The following is an 18,648-nucleotide window of genomic DNA, read 5'->3' on the forward strand; positions in this document are numbered from 1 at the left end:
CACACAGACCTGTTTTTACCTGTACGATGCCACAGTCAATGTTATTTTCCTGCGGGACCAGTGCAATCCAAGAACCTCAGCAAGTTCTCGCGAGCTCTGTTGTCCCCTGCAGTCCCAAAGCTATTGCCACAGTGTGCAAAATGGTACCTGATGTACCACCACTACAGTTCTTGATCTGCTGACCATTATCTGAGGGCTACACAGACCTGCCCCAGGTGGAACCCATGGAATGCCATGTCAGTGCAGTTCACTGAGTCAGAAATGAGGTCACTCCCAGCTCAGTGCATGCTCTGTCCTTTCCCTTGCCCTTTCCTCCTTACACAAAATGGCTTCCAATTCAGCTCCAGGGGGCTGACTGGACTATGAAATCCACTCTGTTCTCGCACTGCCCGTCTGAGATCTGCTGTTCTGTCTCTGCTCCAGGTCAAATAAAACGGACCAGCAGGTCAGACCGTTCTCTGTCTGGGCTCACCTCCCAAGCTCTCAGTGAAAGTCCCTTCTCACCTGGTTGCTGGTGGAGTTCAGATCGCCGTGCTGGAGTATCAGTCACTGCAACACCACACTGCTGTGTCCGCTGCTTTCCTGTGTCTGTCAGTCTCCAGGTACCCCTCTGCTGTTCTGTCCTTTACTATTTCCTGAAATATGTCCTCTCTGTTTCATCCTGATTAAATGTTTTTCCGTCCGTTTAAACATGTCCTTACCCTATTCTGCCATCTTGATTCTCTCCCCAGTTTCTCATATTTTTCTACATGACCTATGGGTTATCTTGATATCTTTATTTTGTTTTTGTATAGAAGTGTACCTCGCTTGAGATTACTTAATTTCATTTTTTGTCTCTGAGACTTTTCGATGTGTTAACTTAGTTGCAGCATGTTTTGAGTTGCAATTGCCGGGTAGTTTTTAAAATCAGGTCAGATTAGAATTACTCATGTTTTCCCATCTGAAAACATGGTTTCTACTGTCAATTGAAAATGCAGGAGGTATGTCCTGTAAGAGTGCGTGGATGGTAAAACACTGGGGATCCTTCTGCCTTCACAGAAACATTTCAGAAACGTGCTGTGTGCTGAAAGCTGAGCTACAGAGAGACAAACCATTATTAAATAAGGTGTTACGTATTAGGGGGATCTGAGTAATCTGGGACAAATGACAGTTTTATTTCTGTGGCAGCATGAGTGGGGAAAGCAGCTCTAAGAGAATGTCTTGAAATTATTTGTTGAAAAAATTTCCAGGAAGAGTAGAGCAGAAGGAAAAGCTAAATATGCGAGAGTGAAAAAGATCTAACAGTATCTGCCATGTTCACACAGTGTCCTGCCTTTTCTCATTCTGTCTCATAAATCATCACGAGGATCTTAGTGGTACTCTCATTTTATAGACAAGGAAACGGGCTCAGAATGGTTTAGGGTCTCAGAACTGTTAAATACCAAATTGGAATTGGATTCCGGGTCTAATTAACTTTGAAAGGCCATGGACTTTCTTTTTTTTTTTCCCCACCTTAAAAATAACTAATTTTTCTTGTATTTTATAGAAGTCTGTGAAGGATTTTTAAAAAGCGTCTCCTTACCCCATCATGTTTTTCTGACAGTTGTTAAAGCAGGATGTGTGTCAGCAGCTTCAGCATCGGCATCCTGCAGGGATTTCAGATCATAGACCACTCTGAGAACAGGGTGGCTTTTCTCTTTTTTTTTTTATTATGATTATTATCATTTTATGATATATAGATCCTGGGAGATTTTCCTTATCCTTACCCCCCTGAGTTCCCCTGTATCATTACTATACTAAGTTCTTCATACAGTCATCCATCATTGCAGGCATGGACAGTGGCAGAGTCCAGCATCCTGTTGTCAAGATACCGCAAACAGTTTCATTGAAAGTACATCTTTGGAAGTAGAGATGTATAGTGCATTGTATCCTCATAGCTGGATATGATAGTCTCCATTATAAACTTACTGTACATTTCCTTAAATGAAAGACCACGGAACAAAACCAGCAACAGCAAGGAAAAAAAAATCAACACGACCATGAAGTTAAATAACATGCCACCATGACTAATGACTAATGTGTTGAAGAAATGAAATAAACCTTCTTGAAGAAAATGATGTTACTGTATGATCTATGAGTCGTTGAATAATTTAATCAGAAAGTGTTTTGAAGAGGTGAAACTAACAAAAATCCATGAGATACAGTTTTCGCTGATCTTTGTTGGTGAAATGAGCCTCCTGTAGGCAACAAATAGGTGTGCTTTGTTTTTAAATCCAATCTACTTATCCACGACATTTGATTGATGAGTTGAAGCCATTTACATTCAGGGTTAATACAAATAGGTGGTAATTTGGTCCTGTCACTTTAACAATGGGTTGTTCATTGATTTAGTCTTCTGTTATTTTGCTGGGATGTTCTTCACATTTGCCTTTGGTTTGGGTGGGCGCTATTCCTTTTCTCTGTCTGGTACGCTTTGTAGGCAGGTTTGGAATAGGCATATCCTTTTAACATTTCTTGACTGAGGAGGAATTTTTTTTTATTTTCAAAGACAAAGGGAAGTTTTGCTGAGTATGTTATCTTGGGCCAGCAATTTTTTGTTTTTAAAAACTGGAATGTGTGGCTCCATTCTCTTCTGCCGTATAGTTTCCTGTGAAAGGTCTCCTGTGAGTTTAATTGGCATTCCAAGTGACTACAGTGGAGCTGTGCTGATCCAAAGCCAGGAGCCAGGAGCTCTTCTGGGTCTCCCATGCGGGTACAGGGTCCCAAGGCTTTGGGCCGTGCTTGACTGCTTTTCTAGGTCACAAGCAGGGAGCTGGATGGGAAGCAGGGCTGCCGGGATGTGAATGGGTGCCTGTATGGGATCCCAGGGCATTCAAGGTAAGGACTTTAGCTGCTAGGCCACCAGGCTGGGCCCATCAGTGTAGTGTTCTGAGCCTGCCTAAGCAGGGCCTGTCTGGTTACTGAATGAGATTCCATCATCTTTCTTGTTGTCTTCATTTTGTAAAGCTTCATCCTTTTCTAGTATTTCATCCTCATCTGGGAACTTGACATTCTTTTTCCTTTTTTTTTTAATTTCAAGCATATTATCAAGGTCATCCTCTGCTTCATCTGGGTCTTATCTTGAACATCACTTTCAATTTTAAGATCCTTTACACCTTGTTCTGGTTCGTCAATCTCAAATATTGTTTTTGTTTCCTTTTTTTTTTTTTTTGATTGAAGAAGTGCAAATCTTGTAGATCATCAGAAGCATCTTTCGTCTTGCTGTCCTCCTTGGCAGCTCCCACGTCTTTGTCTTCCATTGGCTCTGATTAGAATTCTTTTGTTTCTAAGGGCTGGATTTCTTCTAAGTAATCCCTTCCTCATCGAGCATAAAAGACTTCTTGCTCTTAGTAGGATTGAAAATCCTCTCCTCGTCGCACATGGCTGCTTCTCGAGTGGGCTGGGCATGGACTGACAGGTAGATGGGTCAGCCCCCAGGAACCCATGGCGGATCTGCTCCAATCCGAGACCTCTCCCTGCACCAGCATCAGCGAAGGAGAAGCCTGTGGACTTTCCATAGCAGCCCCCCCCCCTTTTTTTTCTAACTCTTGCTAGAGTTATAAGCCAGTTCAGACCATCCGAAAAACAACCAAGTTCAGCAAAATCATGCTTCAACACTATAAACAGCTAAATACTAAAATGAAAATAGACACGAGACAGCTGAATAGTAATCTATAGCCATTTTGAGGTGTATAGAACCCGGTTGAATATAAACCAAAATTGAAATGTCTATGAAGAAGTCACAGGATGTAGTTAAGAACCTGCATTTTCTTGTTAATGTATCAATACCATGGTTAATCAATACCATGTCAGTTAATGCCATAAGGTAGTAAATGGTTGTTGATGTTATGTTGGGGCTTTTAATGGATTGGGATGATACTTTGCCAGCTTTACCTTCAGACGAGAGATGGTCTCACCAAGAAATCGTTGAACTCACTAGGATAATAAGACGCTGGACTTTATGCTTGGTGAATACTTCCAATAAAAGAACCTCAACTGAATTTGAACTGTGGTAATGCAACAAGGTGGAGAAATCCACCATGGGGAGAGGGTTCGGGGAGAGGTGGGCGGAATCCCAGTGCGTATAACACTGTGTCACATAATGCAATACAATTAATTTTTTCTCTAAAAAAAAGAATTTTTAAATTATATTTTGGCAATCTTTACATAATTAATTAGGGTAAAAAGGTTCAAGGGCTATAGGAAGGTGGTTAAGACTATTATTTCCATATTGTTTCCTTCATATTTAAAGGGGGGTATTAAGGTAGAAGGTCCACCCAATTTCCCACCCTCCCCAGGTCCCGGTTGTAGGATATGCTCTGAGGTTCTTGCTAGGTGGTTTTAATAGTTCATCAATTATGAATCGCTGCCAGTCTTGCTACTCCAAGCACAATGACATAGTCCATCATAGAGTCTCCGTTTGCCCCATATTTTGCTGCCAACATATAGCTGAGATGGTTGATTGACCTGTTCTGTCTTCTCTCTTTTCTTGGTTTGGGTTCTGAGTCCAGCTTTTCGATTGGGGAGAACCCCAAAGAAACTTTGCCTGAGGTGTTCTCAGACCAGTTTCTTGAATGTACCAGCAAGTACAGGGCCTGACACAGTCCATTGCCCCGATCAGCTGGTGGTTGTGATGACTGGGTTGGTTCTGTTTTCAGCCCCAACTTCCACTGGAACCAATGGGTGTTGCAGTCCAGCCTGGTTCTGCCCAGCACATACTCGGCCCTCACATAAACCAGTGGGAGCTGCAGCCTAGTTGGAGCGACCCGCAATCACCCCTACCAGGCCCTCCCCCTACCCTGGTTTGCCAGTATGTGTAGCAGTAATCCAGTCTGTCCCACACTCCATTTCACCCCAGCCCCTGTCCCAGCTCTCGTGCCCTCCTGTGGAAGTGGTAGCCCAAGAGGGAGGAGCCCACTATTCCCCTCCCAGCCCTTTCCCACTCCCAGATTATGCACTCTACAGGTAGTTCTGTGGTTTGACTTGACAAAACTAGGCCACAGTGCCAGCTTCTACCAGCTGATGCTGTGGCTAAGCCCAAACAACCCTCACCCACTCTAATTTTGTTTGCACTGGTAGGAATAATCAGCCCAGCCTGGCTTTTCCCTGATCTAGTACACCTGAGTCGTACATGTGTTGTAGCCCTGCTTAGTCTGGTCTGCCCCCATCCCAGCCCTTGCTCTCCACCAGGCGTAGCTGTCCAGCAAAGGAACCCTCCCTTATTCCCCTGCTGGCTCCACCCCTCCCTTTCTGGTTCTCATGCTGGTTGGGTTGCGTGCTGTCACATCCGGTACAGGCAACCTCACCTCGGCATTCCGTATTGGGCACTAGTTTTTGTTGTGACCGAACCTGGCTCGACCCATACTGTTCTGGTGCTTGGATTTGCCAGTGGATGACGTGGACAGATTCAGCTTGGTCTTCCCCCAACCCCTGCCAATTCTATGCCAGTGGGTAACTTTCCATGGCCTATTCTGGAATGTTTCCTGTCATGTTTCTTGCACTTACCTGCCGGGTCTGTGTCCTGCCAGAGGAGTTGCCCAGGCTCCTCCATCAGAACCTCTCCCAATGCCAGGTTTCATGCATATCAATGAGTCTATGAGCCAGCCCTACTCAGTTCACCTTCTGTCATAGCAGGAACAGTGGCTTTTCCTGACTGGCCTTCAACCCAAACCGGGCTTTGCTGTTGGATATTTCAGCCCAGCCGTGGATCGTCCATATCCACATATGGCTCACACATGGCTCAGTAGGGGTTGACACCTTCCTAGTCCATCGCACATCTACCCTGCTTCTCCAGGACACCAGAGGGTGTTGGGGCCTGGCCTGGCTCGGTGCATCCAATCCCAGTCCATACTTGTGCCAAGGGAGACTACAACCATTTCCTGTTTAGAACGCAGCCCACATTGCAGGCCACGTGCCCCTTGATGGGAACCTCTACTCGGCTAGGGTTGTCCCCTTAGCTCACCTACTGGGCCTGTTCCCAGCCATAGATCACATGCATGCCAGTGGTTGCTCTGACTCAGCTTGGCACAGCCCCTCACCTGTCCCGACCTCTGCCTTAGACACTGTGGCTTAGCATCCCTGGCTCATGCAGACCTGTAGGTGCAAGAGCCTAGCTCGGCATGACCTGTGCTCCATCCTGGTCTCTAGTTTTGCTTGTGGGCTAAGGTTTGCTCAGTCCTGCCCTGTCCACTCTGTTCCATTACCAATTGACACATTTGCCAGCTGTTGGAGCTACTTTTCCCAGCTTGTCCAACCCCCAGGTCTGGACCACATGTTCACCAGTGGGAGCATCGTACCCCTTACGCTGCTAGGTCAAGGATGCTATTGCTTGCTGTGTGGAAAAAAGAGAAACTTTACAATACTAAGAGCTGTGTGGAACGGGAAAGAGGACTTGGAGAGGATGACAAAGATGAAGCTGCCAAGGTTGAAGGATCAGCAGACATCAGATATCCTGCTTCTGCAAGGATGCTACTGAGTGCGGATCTGCCACTTGTCTTGAACTGGAATTGGCAGCCTAGAAGAACTGCTTCCTGTGATGGCTCATTGTGAACCCAAAGATTTCATTCAGATTTTTCCATCTGTGGTGTCTTTAGTGCTATTATACATATCCCTGGAAATGTTGTAACCCAAAAAATGCATGTGGATCAGAAGGACACAATGAGAACTGTGGTTTTAGACATCTTTGACAAATATGAGGTCATACATTTTTAAAACTTGCCAATATTATAAAAATATTTTTTGTGTGATTACAAATCATTTTTGTTTTCCATGAACATGACAAGATTTCTGAAAGTTGAGTTTCTAATTTGGATGTAAGTAGGATATTATGTTCCCTGTTTTCCTCATATAGGTCTTTGTTCCCAAGGCCCAGGCTTAGCCGGTTGTAACAGAATGTGCATATTTATAGAAGAATAAGCTTGTTTTACAGCTAAAGTATGTTAGCCTAATTTTATGTGACAAAAGAAAAATGTGTCCAGTGATATCTTTTGTAGGCCTAGAAAATTATAGTTGCTTTTAAAAACTAAGTATTAGTATAGCTGAATTTTTTTTTTTTTTTTTAACTGCAAACACGGATTTACAGAGAGCATGAGAGACAGAGGTCATCCAGGGCCCGGCATTACAGCCTACCACCTAAAGTCCTCACCTTGCAGGCTCCAGGATTCTGTTTCGGTGCTGGTTCTATTCTCAGTAGGCCTGCTTCCCATCCAGCTCCCTGCTTGTGGCCTGGGAAAGCAGTCGAGGATGGTCCAAAGCTTTGCGACCCTGCACCCGTGTGGGAGACCTGGAAGAAGCTCCTGGCTCCTGGCTTTGGATCAGCGCTGCTCTGGCCATTGCATCCACTTGGGGAGTGAATCAGCAGATGGAATATCTTTCTCTGTGTCTCTCCTCCTATCTGTATATCTGACTTTCCAATAAAAAAAAATTAAAAGTAAATCTTAAATAACATGTCTTTCCCCATTGGTTTGCTCCCCAAGTGACTGCAATGGCTGAAGCTGAGGCCATCTGAAGCCAGGAACTTCTTCCTGGTCTCCTGCATGGGAGCAGAGACCCTAGGCTTTGGCCCGTCCTCCCCTGTTTGCGAAGGCCGCTTAGCAGGGAGCTGGATGGAAGGTGGAGCAGCCAGGGCGGGCTTTGGCGCCCAAATTACCATAGATGCTGGCGCTGCAGGCTGAGGCTTAGTTTGCCCCTCCACTGTGCTAACCACTCAGCATTTTCCCCTTTATGTTGTCATTTTTCTCTCTTACGGTTTAGTTCAAAACATCATTGTTTTAAAAGCACTCAAAAGTTGAAGTGTAACTTGCTTGTAACTGGAGCAAATACAGTGTTGTATCTAGAAAAGAAACCGAAAGGACCCTTTAACCCCAGAAGTCATACTGAAGTTTAAGTAAGTAAAAAATGGCATAGAGATAGAGTATATGCAAATTTTTCTCAATAATACAGTAATAATACTGTGCTGCTAATTGAAAACATGCTGCTGGAACTCTGATACGTATGTGCTTACTCCAGATGAAAGATGGGCTCTTCGGAGACCCCGGTGTGTTTGACATTGCTTGTGAAATTAAGGTCAAGTAAAGATGTCTTGGGAGTCCTGAATGAGTGAGTTACTCAGGCTTCAGATTGAATGTTAAGTTTGATTTTCAATATTTTAGGTGACGCAGTTCATCTTCCCTGTTTGTGTATCTGAGGGACTGAGAGAGGTTGGTACTGTTGCACAACTCAGTACATTTTTCTGAAGAGATACCTGCGGCTTTTCAGGGACTGAAACATTAGGTAGTGGATAACGTTTTATTTCCTAGGACACAAGTCATATTATTGTGAGCAGTGAGACTTTTAAAATGTTTATAGACCCAACAGTCTTATTGTTCCCAGAAAAAGTTTGTGAAGACTTCTTTTTGTATTCCAGAGTAGAAATTCCAGTTATCATAGTTTTCATAATTTGACTTTTTTACTTTCAGCTTGATTTCAACTCTCGAAAATACCGTTATTTTGTATACTGGAACGGCAAACTATTTTAATATTGAAGTAATTATGTACGGTTAGATATTCAGTTACAGACCTGTTATAAAATGAAGTTTTAGTCCCAGTGGGTTTTTGATTAGTCACGTTAATATCCTCTGTTGTTTTAGTGTGGATGAGTAAGGGTTTTTAATGTTTATCTTTACTTTTGAAGATACAGTTCCATAGGCTCAGGGATTTCCCCTTCAGCCCTCCCTGTTCCTCCCTCAAATGTATCATGATACAGTAGGTGTAGACAATGGTAGTCCAGCATGCATTTGTCAAGATATATTTAGCAGTTTCATTGGGAGACCACCTATTATTCAAGAATGGAGATGCATACTGCCCTGTATCTTCACTTCTTGGTATGTCAGTCTCTACATTTGCTCTACATCAATTAAATGTATATGTTCGTTTACCTCTATGTCTGTCGATCTTGCCTTTTGCATGAAGATTGCCCTTTGTCAGGGAGAACATATGATATTTGTCCTTTTGGGATTGGCTTATTTCAGTGAACATAAAGGTCTCTAGTTGGACCATTTTTTGCAAACGGTAGAATTCCATTCTTTTTTAATGGTTGAGTAGTATTCCATGGAGCAGATGTACCACAGTTTCTTCATTCACTCCTCTTTTGACCGGCATCTGGGTTGTTTCCATGTCTTTGCTACTGCAGATTGGGCTGTTGTAAATACAGGATTTCAGGTCTCTTTCTCATATGCAAAATTCATTTCCTTTGGATATATTCCCAGAAGTGGGATAGCTGGGTCCTATATTTTACCAATTTTCAGTAGTCTTAACACTCTGCATACTCACTTTCTTACTGGCTGTACTATCCCATACCCTCACCAACAGTGAAAGAGGTTGCCTTTCTCCTCACATTCACACTAGCAGGTGGTGTTAGTGGAATTCTGAAAACTAGTCTCAATGGATGTAGATGGAATCTCAGTGTGGTTTTTATACCTAGGGAGCCTGAACATTTTAAAATAAAATATGTGTATTAGCCATTTGGATCTGATCTTTTGAAAAACGCTCATTTTTCCTTTGCCCATTTCTTCACAGGTTTTTTTTTTTTTTTTTTTTTAAGTTTTGTTTACTTATATTGGAAAGTCGATGTACAGATAGGAGGAGAGACAGAGAGGAATGTCTTCCATCCGTTGATTTACTCCCCAAGTGGCCGCCAAGCCAGAGCTGAGCTGATCTGAAGGCAGGAGCTGGGAGCTTCTTCTGGGTCTCCCACATGGGTGCAGGGTACCTGCTTCCCAGGATCACAGCACATACAAGGCTAGGACTTAAGCCACTAGGCTACCACATCAGGCCCCACAGTGTTGTTTTCTGTTTAGTTTCTGAAGCTCTTTGTACATCCTGGACATTGCACATTACAAAACAAATAAGGGACCAAAGATACTCTGCCATTTTGTTGGTTGCTTCTTCACATTATTTCCTTTGCTGTACAGACGCTTCTTGGTTTGACATAGTCTCGTTTGTTTATTTTGGCTTTGACTACCTGTGCTTTTGGTGACTTTTCTAAGAAGTCTATACCAAGGCCTGGGGTATTACAGAGTGTTTCCTATGCTTTCCTCTAATAGTTTGATGGTTTCTGGGTGCAGATTTAGGTCTTTGATGCACTTACAGTCTGATTTTTGCGTAAGGTGAGGTGGATCTTTTTAGTTTTGCAGGCTGCTGTCCAATTGCCCCAATAGCATTTATTGAAGAGACCAACCTTGACCTGGATATTTTTAGTTCTGTGATCAAAGATCAATTGGTGGGCTCAGGCATAGCCTAGCAGCTAAAGTCCTTGCCTTGTATGCACCAAGGATCCCATATGGCTGCTGGTTCTAATCCCAGTGTTCCCACTTCCCATTTAGCTGCCCGCTTGTGGCCTGGGAAAGCAGTCAAGGACGGCCCACATCCTTGGGACCCTGCACCCGCATGGGAGCCCCAGAAGAGACTCCTGGCTCATGGCTTCGGACCAGCTCAGCTTCGGCCATTTAGGTTGCTTGGAGAGTAAATGTACAGAAGATCTTCTCTGTCTCTCCTCATCTCTCTATATCTGACTTTCCAAAAATTTTTTTAAAAATAAAAATTAAATTAAAAGACACATACCCTTATTTAAAAAAAAAAATCAGTTGGTGTACACGTGTGGGCTCCCTCCTTGGATTTCTGTTCTGTTGCATTGATCTTCCCTGTTTCTGTACCAGTACCAGCCTGTTTTGATGACCACTGCTCCAAAGTATGTCTTGAGGTCTGGAATTGTGATTCCTCCAGCTTGAGTTTTATCCTTCAAGATGGCTTTCACTACTAATGGAACCTTGTGTTTGCACATGAACTCTTGTCGTCTTTTCTATTTCTCAGAAGAATGTTGTTGGGATTTTGAATAGGATTGTGTCAAATCTGTATAGTTTTAGTATTATGGACGTTTTGATGATGTTGATCCTGCTGATCCAGGAATGTGATAAATTGCTCCATCTTTTAATGTCTTTTTCTATTCCTTTTTTAAATGCTTTGTAATTTTTGTCGTGGAAGTCTTTATATCTTCAGTTAGATCTATCTCTGCTATCTTAAAGGGGACTGTACTTAAGAATTCTTTCTCAGGCATGGAGTTACTTGTGTATACTAGCGCCGTTGATGTATGTTCAGTTTGTAGCCAGACTCTTATGAGTTGCAACAGTCTCTTGACTGACTCTCTGGTTCTCCTATGTGTAGAATCATGTCATCTGTAAACAGGGATATTTGAATTCCTCACTACCAATTTAAATTCTTTTAATTCCCTTTCCCTTGCTTAGTAGCTCTAGCTGATATCCTCTGTCCTTTTAGTGTGGATCAGCAAGGTTTGATTGTGTGATTTGGATATATTTAATGCCTGTCTTTATTCCCATGACCCACCTTGGTGTAGTGGTTGATTGTTAAAGATTGAAAAGTCTATGGTGTTTTTCTTTTTTGAAGTTAGTCTTCAAAGTAGAAATTCATGTTACTAATGAATCAGCATTTTTCTTATTGAATGGATAAAAAATGAAATATATGGTAGTAGACACTCCTTGTCTCCTCTCTTACCCTGCCTTTTTATGTTGTGACTTCTAAACTAAAGGGTGTAATGGAAGTGTTTGAATCCTCTGAACTGCATGCAAAATTTCATTTGCTCTGTTGCATTTGTTTTCTGGAGAGACTATCCATGGATGTTACTAAGTTTTTAAGAGACTGTAAAGAACTGAACTGGACATTGAGCAGAGATGTGAGATGCTTGCCTAGGGTGCCTGTATCCATGTCAGTGCCTGGGTTCTGCTCCTGGGTATGCTTCCAATTCCAGTGTTCTTCTGTGACCCATAGCAGTAGAGATGGTTCATCACACGGTTCCTGCCAACACATGGGGGGCCTCATTGAGTCTGGCCTCCTTTTACCTGACTCAGCCCCAGCTGTTGGAGACATTTAGGGAGTTATTCAACAGATGGAAAATCTGTCTTTGCCTCTTTTTCTGTCTCTGCCTTTTGAAATGAACTGAAATTAAATAAAGTCTGTAACTGGAAAAACTAAAGGAGACAGAACACACATCTAGCTATAATTTGGTTCCATAAGTGTTATATTAAAAAAAATCTTTGGGAGATTAGAATGGAATAAACATTGAAGGCCTACATGGGACTCAATTGAGACAGGCATTTGGAGCCAAGCTGCTGCATGTGTTTGCATGTTTCCTGAAGTTCCTTAAGGTGTTGTTTTCAAGCTTTAGACCCTGGTTATTCAGACAGACACTTCATATGATTTCACGTCTTCAATTTGCGAGGGCTTTATGGTCTTTCATGTGGTTTATCTTGGAGAAGCTTCCATGAACTGATGAAAAGAATGTGTGTTCTTTGTGGGATGAAGTGTTCTGTAGATATTGATTAGGTCCGTTTGGTTCATGGTATTGGTAAGCTTGGTTGGTTGATAGTTTTCTGACCATTAGGCTTGCCCATTGATGATAGTGAAGTGTTGAGACCCCCCACTATTACTGTATTGGCGTGTATGGCTCCTTTTAGATCCATTCAATTGTTTCAAATATCCAGGTGCTCTAGCATTGAGTGCGTATACATTTGCTATAATCATTACTTCTTGTTGAATTGATTCCTTGGTCATCACGTAATATCTCTTTGAGTAGTATTTGTGGTAAAGTCTGTTCAGTCTGATGTTAGATTGGCTATACCCATTTGTTTTTCCTTTCCACTTACATGCATTTTTAGTCTGTGCCTTTCTTGGTGAGATATGTTTCCTGTAGGCAGCAGATAGATGGATCTTGTTTGTTGATCAAATCAGTATGCCTTTTGATTGGAGAGTTTAGACTAGGCTATCTTTGATAAAGATTATTATTGAAAAACATTGTTGAGAGGCAGTAACTTGGTCGTACATTTTAACAAAAGATTTCCTTGTTTGGTTTACGTTTGCATTTAGCTTTGCCGGGAAGTTTTGCGTTGGCTATAGTTCTCTCTTGCTGTGTGTGGTATATCATGAAGTACCATTGGAAGGCTGGTCAGGTGATGGGAAATTGTTTTGATTTCTTTTGGAAAGTATTTTGCTTGGACATAAAATTCTGGATTTGCAGTTTCTTTATTTTAGAACTTGAATTATGTCTCTCCATTCTCTAACCTGTAAGGTTTTTGGTGAGATGTCAGTTATACGTTTGACTGGAGATCCTCCCAAGGTCATCAGTGATTTCTCACGTGTGTTGAAGAATTGTTTGTTTGACTGTGGAAAGTTTGACTGTGAGGTGTCATGGTGAGGATGAAGTTCGTTTGGAGTTCTCTGTGCTTTCTGTATTTGGATCCCACTTTCTCTATCCATAGCAGGGAACCTTTCAGTATTTTTCACTGAGCAGGCCTTCTAACCCAATCTGTCCTTGTGTGCTTTCAGGAGCTTCTAAGACACATGTTTGGTTGTTTGATATCACATAATTCCTGAACATTTTGCTTTGTTTTACTCAATTATTGTAATTTTTTTTTCGCATGGCTGTGAGGTTTTTTTTTTTTTTTTCCCCCCAAGAATCATCTTGTAGCTTAGAAATTCTTCTGACTTGCCAACTTTGTTGTTAAGGTTTTCCACTATTTTTTTATTTGGCACAATGAATTTTTTGTTTCTCATATTTTAGTTTTGTTTTCCTTCAGTATTCCAGTCTTATGTGAAAATCATTTATTATATGGATTTTCTTTTTTTCTTTTTAAAGACTTACTTATTTTTATTGAAAGACAGATTTACAGAGAGGAGAAACAGAAAGTTCTTCCATCCTCTGGCTCATTCTGCAAGTGGCTGCAATGGCTGGAGCTGTGCCAATTCAAGGCCAGGAGCCCATATCCTCTTCTTGGTCTCCCATGCGGGTGCAGGGTCCCAAGGCTTTTGGGCCATGCTCTGCTTTCCTAGGTCACAAACAAGGGACTGGATGGGAAGTGGATCATCCAGGACACCAGCCAGTGCCCACATGAGCTGTTGGCATGTGCAGGATGAGGATTTAGCCGCTAGGCTACTGTGCTGTGCCTTATTTGGATTTTCTTAAGTTTTGCATCTGCTTCTCATTATTTTTGAATAGCCTATTTAATTCTTTTTCAGATGGTTCCTTAATATCTTCATCTTCACCTTTTAAAAGCAAAGTGTGTATTCGTTTGGGTTAGTCATGTAACCTTTGTTTATATTGCTCAATGATCCTGTTTACTGTTGGGCATCTCAATTCTGATTTATGGGTTTTTTTGTTTTGTGTTTTTCTTTGGAAGTTTGCCTTTGTTTTCAAGCTTTGTGTCTCTGTGGTTTAATGGAGCAGCTGTTCTTTTTTTTTTTTTTTTAAATTGTAATCTGGGGTATGTGCTGGAAGTGAGCCATGTACTCTGATCAGTGTTCAAGCACGAGGTGAGAGTCCAGGGTGATACCCAGGTTGGTCTTGATGGATTGTGTCTTTGGCCCTCACAGAGGAGGTAGTGATCATGACTGTGAGTGTAAGTGCCCTTTGGCTCTCCCAAGGTGGTTGACATCCCCGGGGATGTGGTGGCAGCTCTTAGGCCCAGCCGTGCCAGCATCAGTACCACACAAGGGATCTGTGCAGTTCTCTGTGTGCCCTGAGCTGCAGCTGTCTGCTGTCCTCAGTCATGCTGTCACAGAATTCCCTAGGTGCCGCTGGGGCTCTGCTCCGTTCCATGAGGCTGCTCCAGCTATGCAGGAGAGGCCTTTCCTTGCCTCTGTGTTTTTCTGTGCTGTGAGTTCTCTGTGTTCTTACACCTCAGGTCTGTGGGTGGGCTTCTTAGTTACTGATTATTGCAAGGTTCTCTGCTCATTCTCTGGTGTAGACTTTTTAAAATTTATTTTATTGGAAAGTCAGATATACAGAGAGGAGGAGAGACAGAGGGGAAGATCTTCTGTCTGATGATTCACTTCCAAGTGAGCACAACGGCCGATGCTATGCCGATCCGAAGGCAGGATCCAGGAACTTCTTCCGGGTATCCCACACGGGTGCAGGGTCCCAAAGCTTTGTGCCGTCCTCGACTGCTTTCCCAGGCCACAAGCAGGGAGCTGGATGGGAAGTGGAGCTGCTGGGATTAGAACTGGCGTCCATCTGGGATCCCGGGGCGCGTTCAAGGCAAGGACTTTAGCTGCTGGGCCATGCTGCCGGACCCTAATGAAGACTCTTAGTGAAGCCAGTTGAGAACATGGACCCTTTTTTTTTCTTGCCAGAACCTGTGAGATGTTAGTTTAGTGAATAACACAGACTACTTATTATTATGATTATTTTATGGAATTTACAAGATGGTATGTCTGTGGGGAACATGGATATTCTTTCCTGAGTGGACCAGTGAAATGTGTCTGTGATATAAGATCAGGCAGTTGGGCTATGGAAAGCCAAGTGTGCATTCTTGCCAAGCCAGTGCACACAGGTCAGGGGATTTTGTGATCCCGGTGTGAAGTCTTGACTGTTTGAAACCAGTCCCCGCCAAGATGGCACCTACTGGCTGCTGGTTCAGTTGCTCTGCAGGGGGAAGGGAATCAAAACACTCCCCTCCACACCCCTCCGCATCCTTGTCCTGGATCTCACTTCTCCATCTCAGCTTGCTTTTGAACATGGGATCAGCTACTCCTGCAGCTTCTTGTCCAGGAACGTCACCCACTGCTCTGGTGGCTGTTCCTGCTACCTTTCTGCAGGAGAACTCCAGTTGCCAGTAGCACATCCAGCCAGTGTCATACTGTCCAGCTGTGTATGCCATTTCACAGTGTCTCTGCATCCTCTGCAGCTTCTCCATCGCCGAGCTCCCTGCACCTGTCACCTGGGGTCGTGCTCCATCGGCCTCTTCCTCACTAATCCTTCCGTGCCAGAATTAGCAGGTCTTTGCCCTGTTCGGCCATCTTGGACTTCCGCTTAACTCTGTACCTACCAGAATTTATTTTGGCTGTGAGTGCCTATCAACAAAATGCAGTGGGCTATTTTTTCTATCTCATAAAAAATAGAGGCAGTTCAGGGGTTGTTAACTGTGATTACACAGTCGTCTTTGAGCTCATCCTTCTGCTCCTGTATGCAAGAGGGCTGCTCTTGGTGTAGTGTGTATGTTCTAGGCAGCAGGAAGTAGAAATAGAAAAAGAAGGGATGTTTCTCCATCTGTTGAAGGACTAGGGACCTGTACACATCACTCTGCTTACATCCTGTGTTAACACGTAACACAGCGAAGCCTAAATCCAAAGGAGTAGGAAAAATATGTGTGGAAAAAATGAGAATTCCTCACTTGATAGAAGAAGAAAGGAATTTTTATCAGCTCATAACTTTAGTTTCTAATGTTCTGCATTCTTGGCCCTTTATTAGTTTAGAAAAATAGGAATTAAATAGCTTTATGTCTGAATTTTTTCTCTAAATGTAGATCTAATCTTTTTTTTTTTTTAAGATTTATTTTTTATTGGAAAGGCGGATATACAGAGAGAAGAGACAGAGAGGAAGATCTTCTATCTGATGGTTCACTCCCCAAGTGAGCGCAATGGCTGGAGCCTAGCCAACCCGAAGCCAGGAACCTCTTCTGGGTCTCCCACGAGGGTGCAGGGTCCCAAAGTCTTGGGCCATCCTCGACTGCATTCCCAGGCCACAGGCAGGGAGCTGGATGGGAATTGGAGCTGCCGAGATTAAAATGCCCATATGGGATCCCGGGCATGTAAGGCAAGGACCTTAGCCGCTATGCTATTGTGCTGGGCCCTGTAAATCTATATTAAAATGTAAATTATAGCAAATGACTGAATATTACAAATATTAAATGTGGTGGAGGGCCCCGGTGTGGTAGCCTAGCAGCTAAAGTCCTCATCTTGCATGTGCCAGGATTCCATATAGGCTTCGATTCTAACCCCTGCAGCCCCACTTCCTATGCAGCTCCCTTCGTTCTTGTGGCCTGGGAAAGCAGTTGAGGACGGCCCAAAACCTTAAGACCCTGCACACGCATGGGAGACCCGGAAGAGCTTCTGGATCAGCTCAGCTGTGGCTGTTGTGGACACTTGAGGAGTTAATCAGCAGATGAAGCTCTTCCTCTCTCTCGGTATATCTGACTTTCCAATAAAAAGAAATATTTTAAAAAATATAGTGGAGGAAGAAATGTCTTTCTGGCTGATAAATATTTAACCCAATATTAAAATAATTGCTGTAAATTTTTTTTAGCAACTGATAATATTAAATCTTGGTTAGAATGAATTCTAATTTGGGAAATAAAGTGAAAAACCACAATTATTTCAGTTCACTGAAAATTAACTGGTATGTTAAGTGGCTGAGTTAATCTTGTATACACTATAGTTTGTTTTTTTTTTAATTTGATTCTTCACAGTAGAGCATGAATAGACTGTATTGTTTAACATAATTATTCTCATTAACAGTGACTTAGTTTTCAAGCCCAGTGTGTGACACTGTGATAATTGTTTTTTTTTCCTCTGTAGGCAAGAGGTTTGATAGCTGTAGGATTGGGCGTTGCAGCTGCTGCATTTGCAGGTAAGAGGCATAAAGAATATGTCAATACATGTTGAACAAATGTTTCCAAACAGCCTCTGTACTGACTCATGAATAGATTCTTCGCTTTCTGAGGATTTTGATTTTCTGGCGTTATTCCCTGTCATGCTCTCCAGCACTTAGAGTTACTAAACACTTGTTGTGATGCAAAATCTAAATACAGTGAAGAAAAACTAACGATTCAGAAACTAGGAAAATCAGCCCCCAGAGTAGTTGACCTTACTGGAATATTTTTTTCCAGTTTGACCTATAGCGTACTCTAAAATAAAGGATACTTAATATGAAGCAGTATAATTGATAGAATGCCTTTATTTTCCCATGTTTTTAAATGTAATTACATTGACACATTTTGGGGCAGTCCAAGACATGAGGAATAATTAATGTCATTTTACTTTACCTCCATTGAAAGCATTCCTAGGTTCTATATTCCACAAATATCATTTGTCAGCTGATGATTGATTTTTTACAATAATTAGTATCTTGAGTACCTTTTAAACAAAGTGATTTTTTTTCTGCAGCTTATTTTTTTGTTTGTTTGTTTTTTACTTTTTTTTTTTTATTACATTGCATTATGTGAGACAGTTTTAGGCACTGGGATTCCCCCTCCCCCTCCCCCAACCCTTCCCCCATGGTGGATTCCTCCACCTTGTGCAGCTTATTGTTGAAAGAGTACTAAGATGGTATTTTTGTCATCTATAACATGAATATATTATACACAAATATTACAAATTTACAAGTATACACTAATGAGCGAATATTGATGCATTTGTTTTCTAGAGTGGTACTAAAAGTGAAATTCTATCCTGCTCAATAAATTTTTACAAATAAAGTTTTCTTGAGAATATTGAAGTATTGATTGCCACAGTGTATATAAGCTATCAAAAAAAAATACTGTGCTAAACATCTTGAAGTTGTTGACTTGGATTATGAGACATGTTTGCTTTTATTCATTTTACCACTTAGGTCGCTACGCATTTCAGATCTGGAAACCTTTAGAACAAGTATTCACAGAAACAGCAAGGAAGATTTCAACTCCGGTGAGTGAAATACGGCTTCACTTAGAAAACTCATGTTGATTTTTACCTGTACGTTGTATTAAAAGCAACCCAGTAAATGGGCTAGATTTTTCCGGAATATATCAGAGTTAACTTCCTGCATTG

The 18,648-nt window shown here is 42.3% G+C and overlaps 1 protein-coding gene across 2 annotated transcripts in view; it reads left to right on the forward strand.

Moving 5' to 3' along the window:
- The window catches only part of DNAJC15 (DnaJ heat shock protein family (Hsp40) member C15), a 72,656-nt gene that overhangs the window by 21,852 nt on the left and 32,156 nt on the right, over nucleotides 1–18,648 (forward strand). The window contains exons 2-4 of one of the 2 annotated variants that reach the window (XM_040991360.1): nucleotides 8,213–8,220; nucleotides 17,419–17,470; nucleotides 18,452–18,525. In XM_040991360.1, the coding sequence (XP_040847294.1) occupies nucleotides 8,213–8,220; nucleotides 17,419–17,470; nucleotides 18,452–18,525 (134 nt within the window). The remainder of the gene's footprint in view (nucleotides 1–8,212; nucleotides 8,221–17,418; nucleotides 17,471–18,451; nucleotides 18,526–18,648) is intronic. The other variant, XM_040991359.1, reaches the window with a different exon arrangement.

The sequence above is a fragment of the Ochotona curzoniae genome, unplaced genomic scaffold (assembly GCF_017591425.1).
Source record: "Ochotona curzoniae isolate NIBS_2020 unplaced genomic scaffold, NIBS_Ocur_1.0 contig_64, whole genome shotgun sequence".
Classification (NCBI taxonomy): domain Eukaryota; kingdom Metazoa; phylum Chordata; class Mammalia; order Lagomorpha; family Ochotonidae; genus Ochotona; species Ochotona curzoniae.